The following is an 18,148-nucleotide window of genomic DNA, read 5'->3' as shown; positions in this document are numbered from 1 at the left end:
CCATTACGTATGTGCGTAACTTGCATTGCTACTCGTCTAGTACCAACATGAGACCAGGTACCAGACGGGTCAGGGGATTTCCCTGATGGTGCAATGGTTGCGTCTGTAAACCTCGTACTCAGTGGCATCAACTTCGGTGTCATGCAGTGAACTGTTTAATTTAAAACGAGGTTGGACATGTTTGCGTTGCAGGTTCATGGCCGTGACCTAATGCTCCACTCGACATGAGCTGTTATTGCGTACTTTCATGTTATTGCGTGCTGCGGGAAATTCCACGTATGTGAAATTCACACAGTTTTGTTTGCAATAGCTGAACAATGTTCAGGGGACAGCTCGTCATTGCAAAACCTTCCTTTTTAAGGCCGTGTAGCATAGGACTACGCATACAGCAGCAGATAGCTGGTAGATTTGCAATTAAGATGAATCGGGATACTTTCGGCCTATAATTGTACTAGTCATCTGCAATTCTGCATTATAGCTTACATTTAATATGTGACTCAACTATGATATGGCAGGGCAAATACAGAAAATGCTGTGAATTATCAGAGAGGCAACCCTCTCGAATTAAGAATTAACGTAATAGTCTGAGGTGCATTTGTAACCGTTACAAATGCACCTCAAACAAGTTGTGACAAGAGAGAAAACAAAACTGAGTTTAATTCGTGTGACTCATCAATACTTGGTATTCGATAGCAGAATTAAGTATAGGGTCAGCTAATTGCAGTTCTATATATATGAGGAAACTATACATGGCTTAAGCCCCCATACCCTACCAACCCTACCTATATATAACTCAGCATTTAAAAAAAAAAGAAATTCTAAAGAATTCATTAAGAATTTGACCACCATTTTATAGATTGATCGAGGTCCTCGACAAAACCTATAAAGACACCTAAACCCCGCTAAAACAGGCTAGGCATGTTCCTTAATGTAAAAACCAAAAAATGGAAGAAAAATACACATCATGAAAATTTGACAGTTCCCCTGTACGCCAGAGCGTGGGTTGAAAGCCTCGGATCATGTGACCACGGTGACACGGAAGTCTCGACTGCTTTCTGGGTGGTGGGGTGATGTATGTAATCCGGTGCAGTGTGAAATTTGGACCATTGGGTGTATTGCGCATGCCTGATTGAAAATGATAGGACAGTGACAGGTCACATGTGAGATTATCCGTCCGTATATGAAAGAGGCCAGATTTCACAGGGGTCCACATTTCATGTGACACCAGCAGAGTTGTTGAAGGCCCATCACTCGCATTTGGACCGCCCTGAAATCCGCAAGGAACTTAGTCTGCTTGTTCTTCAATATGGTATGGTACATATTTTCTTTTGGCAAATTTCGGTTACAACGACGTACAACTACAGACGGCCATTAATACTGATGTTCTATATTATAACGTATATTTGTTATACCTAGTACAATTCAGGACCTATAAGGCCTACATGTTTCCTGTTTTAAAATGCATACGATATTGTGTGATCATGGGCAGCTTTATAATTCTATCGCCAACGCAGCCTGCGTTCCTATATTCCATTTGTAATCATTCATCGACCTGGCTGAAAAGGTTTTTTTTTGGCGGCTAGATTGCTAAATGTTTAGTCTAAAACTGTGCAAACAGCAACGTTTTGTGTCTTTATAACACAAGAGCTGGCAGCAGTGGCGTACGCAGGATTTTTTCAAGGGGGGTGTTTCAAAATTGGATGTCATCATTTATGACGCTAGAAAAGAAGATGGTAAATTGTGTTGGCGCCATAAAAGATAGTAAAATAAAAGATAGTATTCGTGGGCTAAACTTAACGCTAAAATAAAAGTCGGGAGTTTTTGTTGGCGCCAGAAATAAAAGGAGGGTATATTTGGACGGGTTCCACTCGAAGGGCCGGGAACCCACGACCATCAGTTATCTTTTTGAGCTAAAGCATATAGTAAATCGAAAAAAAAACACCAACATTTTCTGTGTCTTTAGAGTATATGATGAACATATGAATAAAGGGGTCAATGTGGGCAGTCCCCTCCCTCAACAGCATTTAAAAAAAAAAAAAAATTCAAGAAAAAAAGTGACACGGGCTGCGGAAGTGCTAGGATCTGTTCTTGTAATTGGCTAAACTTACTCCAGATACAGGATACATAATGCGCTCTGGTCACAGGGGCGGATCCAGACTGCCATTTGCCGGGGTGCCTAGAATTGTGGTCCAGGACCTGCGAGCGCGCAGCGCGAATCCCTTACGGCGTGGGGTCCGGGGCCCGCTGAAGGGCCCCCCAAAAAATGTGATTTTAGATGCTCTGTGGTGCAATCTGAGGCGATTCCTGGCCACTTCCACCGTTTAGAAAACGTTTTAAACATCGAAAATTCCATTTAAATTTGTTATTTTTTTTGTTCTTTAAAAAGTTTGTTATGTATTCAAAGTTGAGAACCATGTTCCATCTCCGTATTTTTTGACAATTTTCTATTTTGGAAAGGGATTTAGGCACTTGTAGTCCAAGCCTCAGCTATTCGCTGCCGAAGGTACAAAATAAGGTGGGGGAACTGCTAGGGTGAAATGGACCGATCCAGTAAGCACCGCCCCATGATATTCTGACCAATCACAGCCGTGATTTATGTCCGACATGCGTGCACAAAAGTCCGACATGCGTGCACGCGCGTATGATGCGCGCGGCAGAAAAATGCAGTGTGGCATTGGAAAGGAGCACGTGTTAATTTGCCACGTGCGCAGTGGGAGGGGCTTAATACTGGATCGGTCCATTATAGCATAGAGGAAATTTGGCCGGAGGACTAATGGGAGCGCGGACGCGGAGCGCGAAGCACTTACGGCGTGGGGTCTGGGGCCCGCTTAAGGGCCCCGGGAAATTTTGGATCGTAGATGCTCTGTGGTGCAATCTGAGGCGTTTCCTGGCCACTTTCCCCTGATTTGTTTAGCTTAAGTTTTTAAAATATACGAGGGGATATTTTGTTTCATTTGTTTCAAATACATAAAGGCCTATATACTCTTGCTCTTATAAAGTGTCTTCTGTATTCAAAGCTTAAAGAGGTTGTGGAATGCTCGAAGACATTTCCGTCATTTTTGGGGTATACGTAGCCTAAGGTGTGATGAAATAAAAACGACTATTGTTTCTGTCATGAAATGAGTACAAAAGGTACTTTTGAGAGCTGTTTTTCAGGCCCTGTTTCGACCCGAACGTGCAATTTGTGTAAAAGTCGTCGTCACGGGCAGCAAACAAAACACAGTAAATCGTGACGTAATAAACAGGACTCGTATTACTACTCTGCATCGGGAGTCCTGTTTATTACGTCACAATTTACTGTGTTTTGTTTGCTGCCCGCAACGACGACTTTTACACAAATGGCACGTTCGGGTCGAAACAGGCATGACAGGACTTGAAAAACAGCTCTCAAAATTACCTTTTGTACTCATTTTATGACAGAAACAATAGTCGTTTTTATTTCATCACACCTTAGGCTACATATACCCGAAAAATGACGGAAATGTCTTCGAGCATTCCACAACCTCTTTAAAGTTGAGAACATGCACATAATTTGCAATTGTTCCGCTCTCGGTCACATAACTGACATGAATTTGAATATTTCATTACAGGGGATCCATATTTGAGGAGCGTGACAAACTGGCATGAAACGTATTAGAAAAATATTTTAATAGAATCTGAAGTGGCCATTGTTTGATTTTGTTTAGTCACCAAGCCCAGAGCGTGAAAACGGTTTGACCTTCATACGCATTGTACGCGGCAGTTGTCCGCGTGCAGTCTCATGGACGTATGAAGCACTAAACATTACGCGAAATGAGACTCCACTACAGTTTGTCTTACCTGGGTTTTATCCGCGTATCGTGCAACCATCATAACCTGCGCATATAAAGTCTTAGGAGGTGCGTGAAAATTGCCACACCTTTTGAATGATTATTCTTACTCAAACTCAAAACGCGTGGCCCGTCGGATCACCGTCCGTTTTTCACCGATAGTATACATTTTAAAATATTTGCCGGGGAGGGGGGGGGGGGGGGGGGCGTGCACCCCCTGCGCCCCCCGCTGGATCCGCCAATGGGTCAAACTGGGAAACAGTTTAGTTTTATTCGATACTTTAATCCAAGTAGGTTTTGAACAAAGATAGTGGGCAATTCCCGAAAGGTCGTCCCCTTTCCTCCATCAACACAATGAAGGAAAGTGTTCTGCATATAGTTATATATAAAAAATAGTGCTCGGTCTGTATAACAGGCAGAGTTTTGCACGTACCAATAATAAGGGAATAAATGTGTGCTCGAGAGGTTTTAATCACTCTGTTTAAAGCTATAGTCCATCATTTGCAGCCATCCGAAAAGTAACTGGCGTAATTATTGTCGAAAAACAAACTTGGTTCAAAGATAGTAAGGGAACTAAACTCCCAGTGAAATTATTCTTTCTGGCAAGCTGTCATTTTGAAGTAATCAACGAAAGAAGGCATTTCCAACGGTGATTCTTAAGAAGCATTAGTAGTTCGTTTTGTTATTCAGCGCAGCGCGCACAAATATTGGAACGACGCACACGCGCGCGCGGTTGTTATAATTCGTCGGAACAGTGCGCGACAACGCGTATAGTTGCAATTCAAAACATGATTCAGTAACTTTTGATTTGAACTTGAGATCTTAGAATGCTGTTTTTCTCGGAAAGTACAGCTGAAGCTTAGCTGAAACTTCATCAGGTTAGTTGCTCAGTATCCTTCATTAGATTTTGAACTCTTTTGTTGCTTCAAACGAACAAAATGCACAAATTACAAATGATGGACTGTAGCTTTAAGACTGCTTAGAGTCTGGGTGCTGATAATTACCCGAGCCGGAGGCGAGGGTAATTATCAGCACCCAGACTCTTAGCAGTCTTAAACAGAGTGATTAATACCGACCGAGCACATATCTATTCCCATTCATAAATACCTTTTCGGTAAAAACAAATCAAGTAATTCGTTCAAAAAATCCCGATTTTGATCAACAAGTTCACTCCAGCTTTTTGAAACATCCCTCTAGCAAAATAATGGAGTGTTCAGCTGGCGAGTAAGATGTAAACAACCCTTTTATGGAAATTGACGCGCGCGTAGCACGTTCTGCGCGATGTCGCGCAGAACGCACCTGGGGCGTTGCGTTTTGAATTTAGAACTTTAAAATTCTGACTCACTGGCAGTTGCACATGCCTACGTGAGGATTGTGAACGTTCAACCAATGAAACGGTAAGAGGCGCTGGATATTTAGGAGTCCATATTTTATGTAACACTGGAAAAGTGTTTAAGACCAGCTAGCCATGTCTTTATCATCCGTTTAAGACCGGCCACGTGACGGGATCTCGACCAATAGAAATGGCTAAACTGTCTGAGGTATTTATGAATAGTCGATTAAACTTAAAAAAACCCTTCAGTATACAAATATTGAGTGGCTCAGCGTGGAATGGGAGGAATATTATCGCAAGGTAAAATCTGGACTTTTCCATTTCACGAGGTTCGCCTCGTGAAATGGAAAAGTCCAGATATTACCGAGCGATAATATTCCTCCCATTTCACAATTTAAAGCCACTCAATATTTGTTTTATATAACTGACATATAGATCCTTGTCATTTGATATATTTGAACTTTTATTTCAATACAAACCTGGAGGAAAATGTATTTGTCTCTTCCAAACCACCCCATCACGAAAATTTTTGAACCCAACGCTGTAGCGCTGGCTCTTTGGAACAATACGCGCTACGCGCAACGCTGAACGCGCACACCAGCATGCATTTTCACACAAATACCGCGTCATGATCCTAACTGTTGAATAGTATACAAATATTGAATGCTTCGAGTGGTGTAGTAAAACTAGCCTCCCGAGGTGATCCATGGACATTCTATTTTCCAGAGGCGAAGCCGAGGGGAAATAGAATGGTCCATGGATCACCGAGGGAGGCTAGTTTTACTTCACTACGAGATAAAGCATTAAATATTTGTTTTATAACACTTCACCCACAGATTCTGCTTGATTTTAATATTTAACATTATTTAAATCTGAACACAGTTGAAATAACTTCAATTTCAATACAAAATTGGTGGAAAATGTATTTCTGTCTTCCAAACTACCCCTTCACGAAATGTTCGAACCCAAGTCTGTGGCGCGCTCTCTTAGGAACAATACGCGCTACGCGCAACGCGCAACGCGCACACCAGCATCCATTTGCACACAAATACCGCGCCGTGGAAATAGTACTTTGGTTGCTAATGGTATAGTACTTTGGTTGCTATGCGCATAGTACTTTTGGCCGTGCACAGAAAGATAGCAAAATTAGAAAGTAACATGTGACTCGCTCTCGGCCAATCAAGACACAGAATCTGTGGGTGAGGTGTTATAATATTTCCCATTCCCCATGGGCGGATAGTACTTTTTGAGCCGTGGCATGAATGGGAGCAATAACGAATGCCACGTGATGTGAGTTCCACCAATCAAATGACTAGGATCTGTATGTCAGTTATATAAAGGGGTTTACATACCGGCGTTGACGTTGTCGTTGTACGTACGCAGCTGAGCTCATGGTTGGACTCTAGCTATGCATGCACGTACAGTACTAGCCATACGTACGTACGCGCGCGTACGTTAATTACAGTGTAATACAATTATTCTCAACCAAAGTCGATCTGCGCCTTGTTCTAGCCTAGGCCCAGGTGCTGGCCCCTGGGCGGGCCCTGACCTATGTTCGCGCGGGCTTGCGCTTCCATGCGATGGGTGCGCGTTGCTAGTTAGCCCACGTCACGTACATCCATGTACGTGCAAACGCGGAATCACTGATCTCTATATAAAGACAGTGCGCGGAATGCATACGTACCATATCAATTGACGATTGTTTTTTAATACACTTTGGAACTTATTCAATAAATTCCCCGAATTCGCCCGTTTCATACTTGGTATTCATTAATTTTTTTTATTTTTAATTTGTTCCATGGAAATAATAAAAGAAAATCTCTCTCCCTTTCTTTATTTTCTTATTTTGGCACTCTCTTTCCCTCCATATTTTTACATGGCAAAGCGGGGTGTTTAACAGCCAACCAACCCCCCCCCCCCCCCCCCCCCTGCGTACGCGCCTGACTGGCAGAGACACCTGCGGCAGTTGCTTGCGCTTAAAAAAATAAATAGTTTTACCAAAATCGATCTATTTGAATAATTTTGAATTATATGAATGCAGTTCAGCCCAAACTTTGATTCACTGCTCGCACGCGATTAACGTTTCTTATAATAAACTTATTACGACCAGAGGTAACCGTGTAATTAAAGTACATGTAGAAGCATACCATGAAACCAGCCAGCATCAAGTAAATAAAAGTTATCTCTAGTATGTATGGTCGACATTCTTTCATTGATTGAAACTTTAAAAATCAGATAATTACTAATGATAAATGTTGACATTAAAATGATTAGAATTTATATTTCCGCTCTATTTCAGTCATGGCTTTCGGCGGTTGGTCTCGCGGTAAGATATCCTATCAACCTCCTGTCCGTTCTGAAGATGACAAAGTGACTTATGAGAGGAGAAGTATCGAAGTGGAGAGAAGGCGCCAGAGTTCAAGACCTAATCATGGCCACGCACGTGTTGATGATTTTACCAACTATGCAACGCGCACAGATGACTTTGATCCAAACATAACCGGTGCTAGACCTAAAACCTCTCCCCGCTTACAGAGGGATCGTCATGAGCAAACTATCAATAGGGGAGGTTATAAGCAACAACGAGCAATAAAAGGTCGCGGTGATTCAACTCAACAGAAAGAAGAGGTGTCGTTTCAGAAATCTGCCGAGCCAACTCGAAAGAGGCATTCGTACGGACAAACGTTTCAGTACCGTGGGGGATTCAGAAGATTTGATGCGGGCAACAACAGAGGACGGTCAACACACTATAAGCTTGAGGCACGAGATGGAGCAGATAGAGAGAGTTACCAACCGTACCGTAGAGGTCCTCTCGTGCACCACAGAAGCGAAACAGCACGTCTTGATGGAGTCTACCCGGGGACGAAGACCAGAAATGCACCTGATGATCAGTCTGAGACCACACATCAAATGCAAAGCATACCATTTGTCATGGATACAGAGAGACAAGAAGATAGGAACAAAAATGCACCGACCTGGTAAGTTTGATATCGTGTTGTTTCATTTCTCAACCTATCTCTAATCAAGTAGTTTCTAAAAAAGAGTCCAAAATAAGATTTTAAAAACATCTACGTTACATTATATTTATCAATTTACCACGCAATTAAGCTCTAATTCTCAGAACGTTTCAAGGAGTACATTTTCAGGAAGACAGGGCATTAACTAGGTAAATAAAAACAACTTTCACCAGCTCGATGGCTAGTCGGCCAATACTTTTATTTACCTAGTCATATTCCGAAGCATTAAAATCTTAATACTAATTTCAGCTTGTTATAATTGCTGCATTGTATGTCCTACAGTGACACTTCAGCCACAAGCTCAGCTAATGGTCACATAGCTGAATTGCAGCCAAAACTGGACACCACTGTACAAGGGAGTATCCCTGCAGAGCCATACCAAGTCAAGCCTAAGACTAAGACGCTCCCATTCACTGAGAAGCAACTGCAGAAGTTCTTGGAAGGAAAACCCTCCGTTGTCCTCTCTGAACTTGTGGAAAAGAAAGATGAATGCATGGCGTTATTAAATCAAGACCAAATCAGTGACAATACATTGCAATTAATACTACAGGTTCTATCAATCTTGTGCTCCTTAGATCCTGTGTCAGCGCACATTGAAGAATTAAACGTGGTACTGACCATGGTTGAGTCCTCGTTGTTTTTTAGTAAACACCTGACGAGGGTTTTGGTTTGTTTACCGATCGAGGAACCTAGTGAAATCGACGGCGAGAATGACAACGATGTTCATATGCTTGGTATGGTTGTGAAATTACTTCGGTTATTCCTGCAGAACAAGCCGAGTAGCTACTCTGAAGTAGGCGGGGCTTTGATTCTTTTGGAGAAGGTTGTAACGTCAGAATGCCTTATGGTAGACCTTCAGCAATTGAAGATTAGCTACCACGCAGTGGAACAGGCTCAGCGAACAGCAAAGGAGCGCGCCTCGGAGAAACCGCCACCAAACAACTTCAGAGATATCCCAATCTTCCCGGAGAGCAGGGAGATACGGCAAGTCACAAAACCATTCCTGAGAAAGAACATCATCAAAGGCACATACGAGAACGTTGAACACTACCTTGATGTTCAGTTCCGGTTGTCGAGGGAGGATTTTGTGGCACCTCTACGGGAAGGTGTAACTGAGTTCCTTTTAGATACCAGTAGCCGTCTTCAAGACATCCGCATCTACAACAATGTCCGTATTCTGAATCGTAAGATGGGTTACAGCAGTTTGATTCACACATTGGCCTTTGACACGAAGCCTTTCCAACGTTACCACTGGGAATCAAGTAAGCGTTTACTGTATGGTTCTTTTGTCTGTCTCACAAAAGATAAATTCCAGCACATTATTTGTGCAACGGTGGAGAACAGAGACGTTAAGGCTTTAGTCTGTGGTAGAGTTGATGTTCGCTTCCTGAATGAGACTCGTAATCTGTTGGAAGGTCCATACATTATGGCAGAGTCAGCAGCTTATTTTGAGGCATGTCGCCCCGTGCTTGAGGGGCTCCAGCAGATTAACGAACACAATTTTCCTTTCAAGAAATATATGGTAGATGTGGCTTCCACTGTTGACCCACCAGCATACCTCAATGCTAGTCGTCCGTCTGAAAAGGACCTAAGTGATGAGGATTCTGTCACGTATGACCTTACGATACTTGATAAGAAGTCAAGTAAGGCGACTGAAATCCCGGTTCTGAAGATGGAATCCTGGCCAAGTGCAGAAGACTTGCATCTTGATGAGTCACAGAAAGCTGCTCTGCAAACAGCATTGGCGAAGGAGTTCGCAATTATTCAAGGCCCGCCCGGGACAGGAAAGACCTACATTGGCCTTAAGATTGTACAGCTTCTCCTTCACAACATGTCTCATCCTCGACTGGATGAAGGGATGCAAGTTCGAGGTGGTGCTCCGCCCCAGGCGCCCATTCTAGTAGTATGTTATACGAACCATGCTCTGGACCAATTTCTAGAAGGAATCCATCACTTTGGTGAACGCCGGATAATTCGCGTTGGAGGTCGAAGTAATAGTGAGTTGCTACGAGACAGGAACCTTTCTTACATAAGACAGAATAGAAGAAAGGAAAAGCGCACATGTCCACGTGAAGTTGGAACTGTTTTGAGACAACTACGGGAGGGTGATGAGATAATTCGACGTCTACTTCTCAAGATGGAACTGCCAACGAAGGTCCTACTAAACGTCAAGGCCTTGCGAGAATACATGACCTGTTCAGAATACGAAGCTCTCTTACTACAACATCGACGAGACAATGCATCTGAAGAAGATCCACAGAAGTTGTTAAACTGGCTTAGTATCATTGAAGAGAGAAACGATCAAACCATTAAAGACGAGATCTTTCACGAAAATGCAGCGTACGATCTGCGATGCACTAAACGCTGTGGTAAAAATCGTGATGTGGATCCGGTCAAGGAGCTTCAAAAGCCTGAAGTGATGACTGATGAGAAGGCTAACACCGTTGAACGTGTCTGGTCTCTAAAGATCCTAGATCGATGGCGTCTATACAGATTATGGGTCAAGAGGTATTTGGAAGATCACAAAGTGGAACTTCAAAGGCAACGCCAGATTCATGATGACCTATCAAAGCAGTTACAAGCTTTAAATTTGCAGAAAGGTGTTTTTCGAGGGAGAGGCAGAGGACGGAGGGGTTGGAAAGATCCAAGAGAAGTAGAAATGCACCTGCAAGCTACAACTGAGGCAATTACATTTTTGCTTCTAAAAATTGAACTGCCTACCAAGGTCCTCTTGAACGTTTGGGCACTACAAAGGTACATGAGTCGTTCGGAATACGGAGCTCTTTTGATACAACGCCAGCGAGGTCAGGAACCTCAAGAAGATCAGCAGAAGCTCTTGAACTGGCTGGACGTCATTGAAGCAAATGAGAATATCCAGGTAGATGATGAGGGACGACGGATTCAGTTGGAGCGTCAGGTCGACGATATGGACGACTTAGACATTACTAATGAAAAACGTCAAATAACCATTGAGCAGCAGACTTATCGTGAAAACGCTGCGTATGGTTTGAAATGCAACAAACGTTGTGGCAAAAATCGTGATGTGGAGCCAATTGTGGAGCTTCAAAAGCCTGATGTGATGACGGAAGGGGAAGCCGCAGGTGTGGAACGTGTCTGGTCTCTCAAAATATGGAATCGCTGGCGTTTGTACAGATTTTGGGTCAAGAGATATTTGAGGGATCACGAGGCAAAACTCCAAGAGCAACGCCAGGTGCATGATAACCTGTTAAAAACGTTACAATCTATGAATGGAGAGGAAGATCTTGAAATTCTTCAAAAGGCGAAGGTTATCGGAATGACGACCACTGGGGCAGCAAAATGTCGGGCCGTGTTGCAGCGTCTTTGTCCCAGTATTGTAGTAGTGGAGGAGGCTGCTGAGGTTCTTGAGGCTCACATTATCACCAGCCTGACTGAAAAATGTCAGCATCTCATTCTGATCGGAGACCATCAGCAGTTGAAGCCAAACCCAACTGTCTACCGCCTGGCGAAGCAGTTCAACTTGGATACCTCTCTGTTTGAGAGAATGATCAACAATGGTATGCCTTGTCGATCGCTCACTCACCAACACCGAATGAGGCCTGAAATATCCAAGTTGATGAAGAAATACTTCTACAAGAATCTCTACGACGACCAATCCGTTTTGAAAATGGACAACGTCAAGGGAGTGGCGCATAACATGTTCTTCATCGATCATCAACACCTTGAAAGTCAAAGTGGCGACAGCAAAACTAAATCCAATCAATACGAAGCTGAGGTTCTTGTTGGATTATGCAAATACTTATTACAACAGGGCTACGATAACTCTCAGATCACCATACTCACTGCTTACACAGGACAAATGTTCTGCTTCAGGCGTCTTATGGATAAAGCAACCTTTGAAGGGGTTAGAGTTTGTGTTGTAGACAATTTCCAAGGAGAAGAGAATGACATCATACTTTTGTCTCTGGTACGAAGCAACGAGGAAGAATCCATCGGGTTTCTGCGCACTAAGAATCGCGTCTGTGTTGCGCTGTCCAGGGCTCGGATGGGTTTTTACTGCATGGGCAACGGGAGCATCTTGAAGAAGGCACATATTTGGCAGGACATCTTTACTACCCTGGAGGCTGACAATCGGATCGGGGCCTCATTGCCATTGGTCTGCCGAAATCATCCCAACAAAATCACACAGGTCACCTCGAAGGAGGATTTCATGGAAAAGGTTCCTCTTGGGGGTTGTGATGTACCTTGTGATGTCAGGCTTCCATGTGGTCATGTTTGTGCTTTACTGTGTCATGCCTTTGACACTGACCATGAGGAATACACGTGTGAAAAGCCATGCGTTAGAAAATGCGAGCGACAACATCCATGTCCGCTTGAATGCCACGAAGAGTGTAAATGTCCCGTGGAACTTACCAAAACGATGTCTGATTGCGGTCACGTGATCCAAGTTTCCTGTCATGAATATGATAGTATCACATGTCCTAAGCCGTGTCCAAGGTTCTGCCATGATAGTCAGCATCAGTGTCGAAAACTGTGCTGTGAAATCTGCCTGGAGAACTGTCCTGAAAAGTGCAAGAGAACGCTGCCATGTGGCCACTCATGTAGAAATGCTTGCGGTGATCTATGTACTCGGTATTGTAAAGTTCGAGTAGACAGGACACTGACCAAGTGTGGCCATACTGTTCGCATGGATTGTGGCGCAAAACCAGATAAGAAGAAGTTGGCTGAAATGTTGTACATGTACTTACCTTCAATAGACGATCCGTACACGTGCAAGGAAAGATGTGAGAAGATGCTTGAGTGTGGGCATAGGTGTCCAAATGTCTGTGGTATACCTTGTAAGTTACCGTCACACTACCGTTATCGATTTAGAATGAATGTCAAAACATGCGACGAACCTGTGGAAAGGACCTACACATCTTGTGGCCACCGCGTGACGGTTCCCTGCCACAAGGACATTTCGGATGTGCCGTGCTCTGATCAATGCGAAAAGTTGTTGTCTTGCGGTCATCGCTGTCCAAGGAAATGCTGTGAAAAATGTCCGCCAGAAAATACAAAAAGCCTGACCATTTTCAAGAAACTTCTTGAATCCCCTTTGACAGCGAGGCGTTTCTATTTTAGGGAAAATTCCGAGGAAAGTTCCGAGGAAAGTTCCGACTGCGATGAAGACGAAGAAATTTTTTTAAACAGTTTTCTTGGAGACCAGAGGGATGTAAGCGGGTACTTTAGGTCATTGTGTCAGGAGAAGTGCCAGAAGGAACTTGATTGTGGGCATAAATGTCCTAATAAATGTGGTGAACCCTGTCCACCTGTAAAATCAGACGCTATAAGGAAGTACTCGTGGGGCATTAAGACTGAGTGTCGAGTAGGGGTGAAAAAGAAGCTTCCGGGCTGTGATCACTACGTAAGCGTTCGCTGTTCCATGGATGTCAGTTCGTTCATGTGCACAGAGATATGTGAGAAGGTGCTTCCATGCGGCCATCGCTGTCCAAGGAAATGCAGTGAAGTTTGCCCGAAGAGACAACGGGATGACGAAACCTTTCTCAAGGGTGTTCTTGGGCACCCGAGGGATGTCAGGGCGTACCTTTTGTCAGTGTGTCAGGAGAAGTGTCAAAGGGAACTGGCTTGCGGACACAACTGTCCAAATAAATGTGGTGAACCCTGTCCACCGGTAAAATCACAAAAAATACGGAAGTCGCCGTGGGGCATTAAGACCAAGTGTCAAGAAGAGGTGAAAAAGAAGCTTCCGGGCTGTGATCACGACGTGAGCGTTCGCTGTTCCGCGGATGTCAGTTCGTTCGTCTGCACAGAGAAATGTGAGAAGGTGCTTCCGTGCGGTCACCCATGTCCAAATAAATGCATCGAGCCATGCCCTGGGGATAGGACCTTTAAGTTGAGAGCCACGAAAGGTTCCAAAAATTACAGAAAACGTACAGGCCCACGAGAAAGATGCGAAGTTGTGGTCCAGAAAGCTCCACCATGCGGTCACAAGACTAAATCCATGCCTTGCTGGAAGGCAGAGTCTTCTGCTCATATACCGTGTAATTTTCCATGCGGTGCTGTACTTAAGTGTGGTCATAGGTGCACTGGTAATTGTGACAGCTGTAAGCAGGGAACACAACACCAACCGTGTCCTAAAGTATGCAACAGGCAGCTCCTCTGTGGCCACAATTGCACTGGCTCATGTGGTGGCTGTTGCTCCCCAGATTGTAGGAGATGCCGTGATGACTTGAGACAGGGTTCCAGTCAAGATTTGACGTCATCTTCACCTTGTAAACACAATGTCACACATCGATACCTGAAGACGAATGCATGTTTCCGACCTTGCAACCAAAAACTGAAATGCAAACATCCCTGCATTGGTGTGTGCGGTGAACCGTGCCCTCCTTTTTGCAATGTCTGCGACAAAAAGAGTGTTCGAACCAATTTACCCAAAGGACAGTTTCATCCCAGGGATATGTACGTCTATCTCCCAGACTGTAAGCACCCGTGTCAGGTGCAGTCCCTGGATAGGACGGTTGCAGCTGTCAAGAACACCATTGATAAAGGCTGCTTTCAGATTCGGTACGTCCTGTGTCCGAAATGCAAGGAGCCAATTCGCCATTGTTCCCGTTATGATGGTGTTCTCCAGATCATGAGAGAGTCGATAAATACAGCCAGACATATTTGCCGTCAAAATAGCATAGCTTTGCAGAAGAATGATGGCGCTACGACACCCTTGTCATTTACCGCGGGCAAATGGATGAGATGTCGTCGAGGTCACGTTTTCCATCTAGAGGAAGGCAGCAGCAAAGTAGGGGGAGGCCAGGAACCAATTGCCTGCCCAGAGTGCTTAAAACAAAAGAGCAGTTAGACTTGTTGATTTGACTAGAATCTGAAACTGCGTCCTCAACGCAGTTATCAAACGCCAATCAAAGGTAGAATTGGCTTGCGATTAACTCCTTCACGTGAGGTAATGTGCAGGAACCGTGGCATTTGTGCGGGTTCAGTATGCTCTCCGTCATACCGGGAGAATACTCTTGCACCGAGAGTAATGCGCACGCAACATTTTCCTGCACTCGGGAGTAGCAAGAGTAACACACTCGAACGCACCCCGAAAGAGTGGCGTGTGGCAGTCACGTGGTATACATACGCACGTGTGCGTGTAACAGGCGCAGAGTGCACCTGACCAATTTTCATTTTATTACAACACTGTATTACATTGTGTTTATTCACTGAATAATCAATCAATAAAACCAAATTGTGCTCGGGTGTTTTTTGGCGCTAATAAGTGAAAATGGTGTATACAATATAATCAATATTATAGTGAAAGCGTAGCGTATTAGGCGTATGAGCCTAGTTCTTTTTACCAGTACTTGTTTCTGAAAAGATATTCACACTAAGTTTCGTTTAATTGAATATGCAGTAGCTCATTTGTTTTTAAACTAGATGAGATTTGTATGAGTATTAGATATTTAGAATCTAATTCCGGAGTGTAAACGTTACTTAATATTTACTTGCAAATTAAAACACAACAAATGTACTAAGTAACAATTGGGATTTTAACTTAAGCGTTAATATTGGAATATCAACAAACTGTACCTAAGACTATGTAAGTACGTTTGAACTTGTGTTGGCCGTATATTTGGTTTTACAGGAGAGTGTGCGTAGTCAGATGTGTAATAATTACTGTGCTAACAGTCCTTTATATCGGTACGCCAGTGAAAGGCAACAGTAATATTAAAGGTCTTTTTCGTCCGAAGATAGCCAAAATGTACGTATATCCAGCAATGGACAAAGCCCTGAAATGATGGGCCTAATGTAAATATCAGACTGCACCCCAAATGATTCAAACAAGTAAATTATGACATGTACTGTCGGGAATCGGGTCCATGGACAATGAAAGGAGGTCATTTCTCGAGCAGCGTTTTTCGTATATAGATATATCTGAGACTGTTAATTCAAGTCGATGATGTTGATTTGGAGAAATGGAATGTATTGTTATTGTTACTTCGTTTGAAGCTGGAACAATTATTAATACGTGTTTTAATTTGATAAGAAACTTTGGAATTGATTGCTACACGGCGTTTGTATATATTTTCAATTTTACTGTACACGGTGGTGCAAAAAGAAGGAAACCCACTTTTCACAGCAATTTTCACCTAGGCCTACTTGTTGAGCATATTTCCAAAATTCAATTTGATGGTATTAAAATATTGATCTTTTACTTACATTCATTATATTACAGATTATAACAATTTATATTCTTGAGAAAACTGCTGTAGACAGGCATTATAACTGTGTATCCCTTTCTTGACATAGTGAAATGTATGGATTTCATGACATATAAATAAAAGATACAAATGATTTATAATATACTTCATATACTTGGAACACAACATAAATTACACAATAGGTTTGAGTTATTGTATCCAGTAGATTATTTGCGTATTTTAATATCGTTTCAAGTTTATGTTTAATGTTCATTGTCAAGTGGGGCCTCATTGTGATCCCTGTTTACCTTCACATCACGCAACAGAATAATATCTGACACATGGGCGTCGCCAGGATTTTTTTCCAAGGGGGGGGGGGACAAAGCAAATTTTCCCCAAAATTCCTTAACTGTTTCATTATATTCTCAATTTATCATTTTTCCGGTCCGGAGGGGGGGGGGGGGGCCTTCGCGACGCCCATGATCTGACATGTAAGTATTCAGTAACGAACTCCACATACCAAAGGTATTTAGTCTCAATGACTTTGAAATACTTTGCAGCTTATTGTTTGGGACCCCGACGTATATTATATGTACTATTTTGTACACTATACCATAATTTCTTACACAGTGGTGGTATCAGTAGATTTTTGGTGTTTTACATATCATTTAAAAGTACGTAGTTCGATTTGTATTTTCATTGTAAGCAAAATATGCCCTTTTCGTAATAGTTAAATAATGCATAGTATATGTTAATAATATTAAATAATATTTTACATTGCGAACTATTCAACATATTTTGATCCTAAAGAATTGCTTAGAATGAGTTTTTTTCAGGCGTTTCAAGTTTGTGGCTAATATTCATTGTCAAAATGTAACCGTATTAGAATGACCCATTTTAATGTTCAAATTACGCAACGATTAATATCGGATGTGTAATTCTTCAGCGGACGAACTCCACATAGTTGTTTACAATCAACACTGTCTCTCAACGACAGTAAACAACTTACTGTACTTTTTGTTTGGGATTCAGACGTTTTTGGTAGAATGATAGATCATTATTTTATAGATACATCTAAAAATTAGTGGACATTCAATGTTGATATTGCAAATGGTTCTACGAGCTAATTAAGAAAAGTCTCTGAGTTTCGCAGGGAAGGCACACAAAATTAATGTAATGCAAGGATTTACTTCAAATGTACGATGGGAACTTAAGTTGTTTTTAAAAGATATCCATTGAACTTGACGTATATATAAGTTTGTGTAGGTTTATAGTGATGTTTAAAAACAATAGAAAATCGAGGAAAGAGATTGAAGTGGAGGCTCTTGTTTATATCTATGCAAATTTGTTTAGATCCATACATGGTAAAGTCTTCCCTAATTTGTTTTTGGTTTGTATTGTTTTTATTTTTTTATTTTTTTTATTTTGTATACATGTTTTAACAATTCTATGCATTTCATTTTTTTTGTTGAAACTAATTTTTCATTGGTAAATTTCACGGCTTGTGTGTATAAAGGCACAGTTGGAAAAATGAAACCCCGTATGCTACTGTTCCTTAAAACCTCATTACGCATAGTTTAGGCACAAACAATAGTTGCATTGTGGATTTTCACTTCAAGGACTGTTTAATGTTACTCTCCCGAACTGTTTTCGAGTTTCACCCCGAAAATAAAATTTGCTTTCAAATCAGTCGGTATAAATGTATATTTTCTTAGCAATACAAATGTTATTCCTTTTGAACGAGAAATCGACAAAAAAATACACCCACGTTTATTTGAATCATTTACTCAACGAATTTCGAGGTATTTAAGACCTGAC

General features: G+C 42.3%; 1 protein-coding gene across 1 annotated transcript; it reads left to right on the top strand.

Annotated features, from left to right (window-relative positions):
* Window positions 1–7,447: 7,447 nt before the first annotated feature.
* On the top strand, window positions 7,448–16,700 carry LOC119739478 (NFX1-type zinc finger-containing protein 1-like). The gene is made up of 2 exons (XM_038214451.1): window positions 7,448–8,120; window positions 8,442–16,700. The coding sequence occupies exons 1-2, from the start codon at window positions 8,053–8,055 to the stop codon at window positions 14,989–14,991; spliced, it is 6,618 nt and encodes a 2,205-aa protein (XP_038070379.1). The 5' UTR covers window positions 7,448–8,052; the 3' UTR covers window positions 14,992–16,700.
* Window positions 16,701–18,148: the final 1,448 nt, after the last annotated feature.

This window comes from Patiria miniata, unplaced genomic scaffold (genome assembly GCF_015706575.1).
Source record: "Patiria miniata isolate m_02_andy unplaced genomic scaffold, ASM1570657v1 HiC_scaffold_30, whole genome shotgun sequence".
In the NCBI taxonomy this organism is placed as follows: domain Eukaryota; kingdom Metazoa; phylum Echinodermata; class Asteroidea; order Valvatida; family Asterinidae; genus Patiria; species Patiria miniata.
The sequence above is the reverse complement of the archived record's forward strand: the minus strand, read 5'-3'. Positions and strand labels throughout refer to the sequence as shown.

Bases quoted from the DNA above. Each gene is read 5' to 3' on its own strand.
- LOC119739478 (XM_038214451.1), top strand. From the start codon at position 8,053: ATGCAAAGCATACCATTTGTCATGGATACAGAGAGACAAGAAGATAGG. The intron at 8,121-8,441 runs GTAAGTTTGATA...TATGTCCTACAG, and splicing joins AACAAAAATGCACCGACCTG to TGACACTTCAGCCACAAGCT.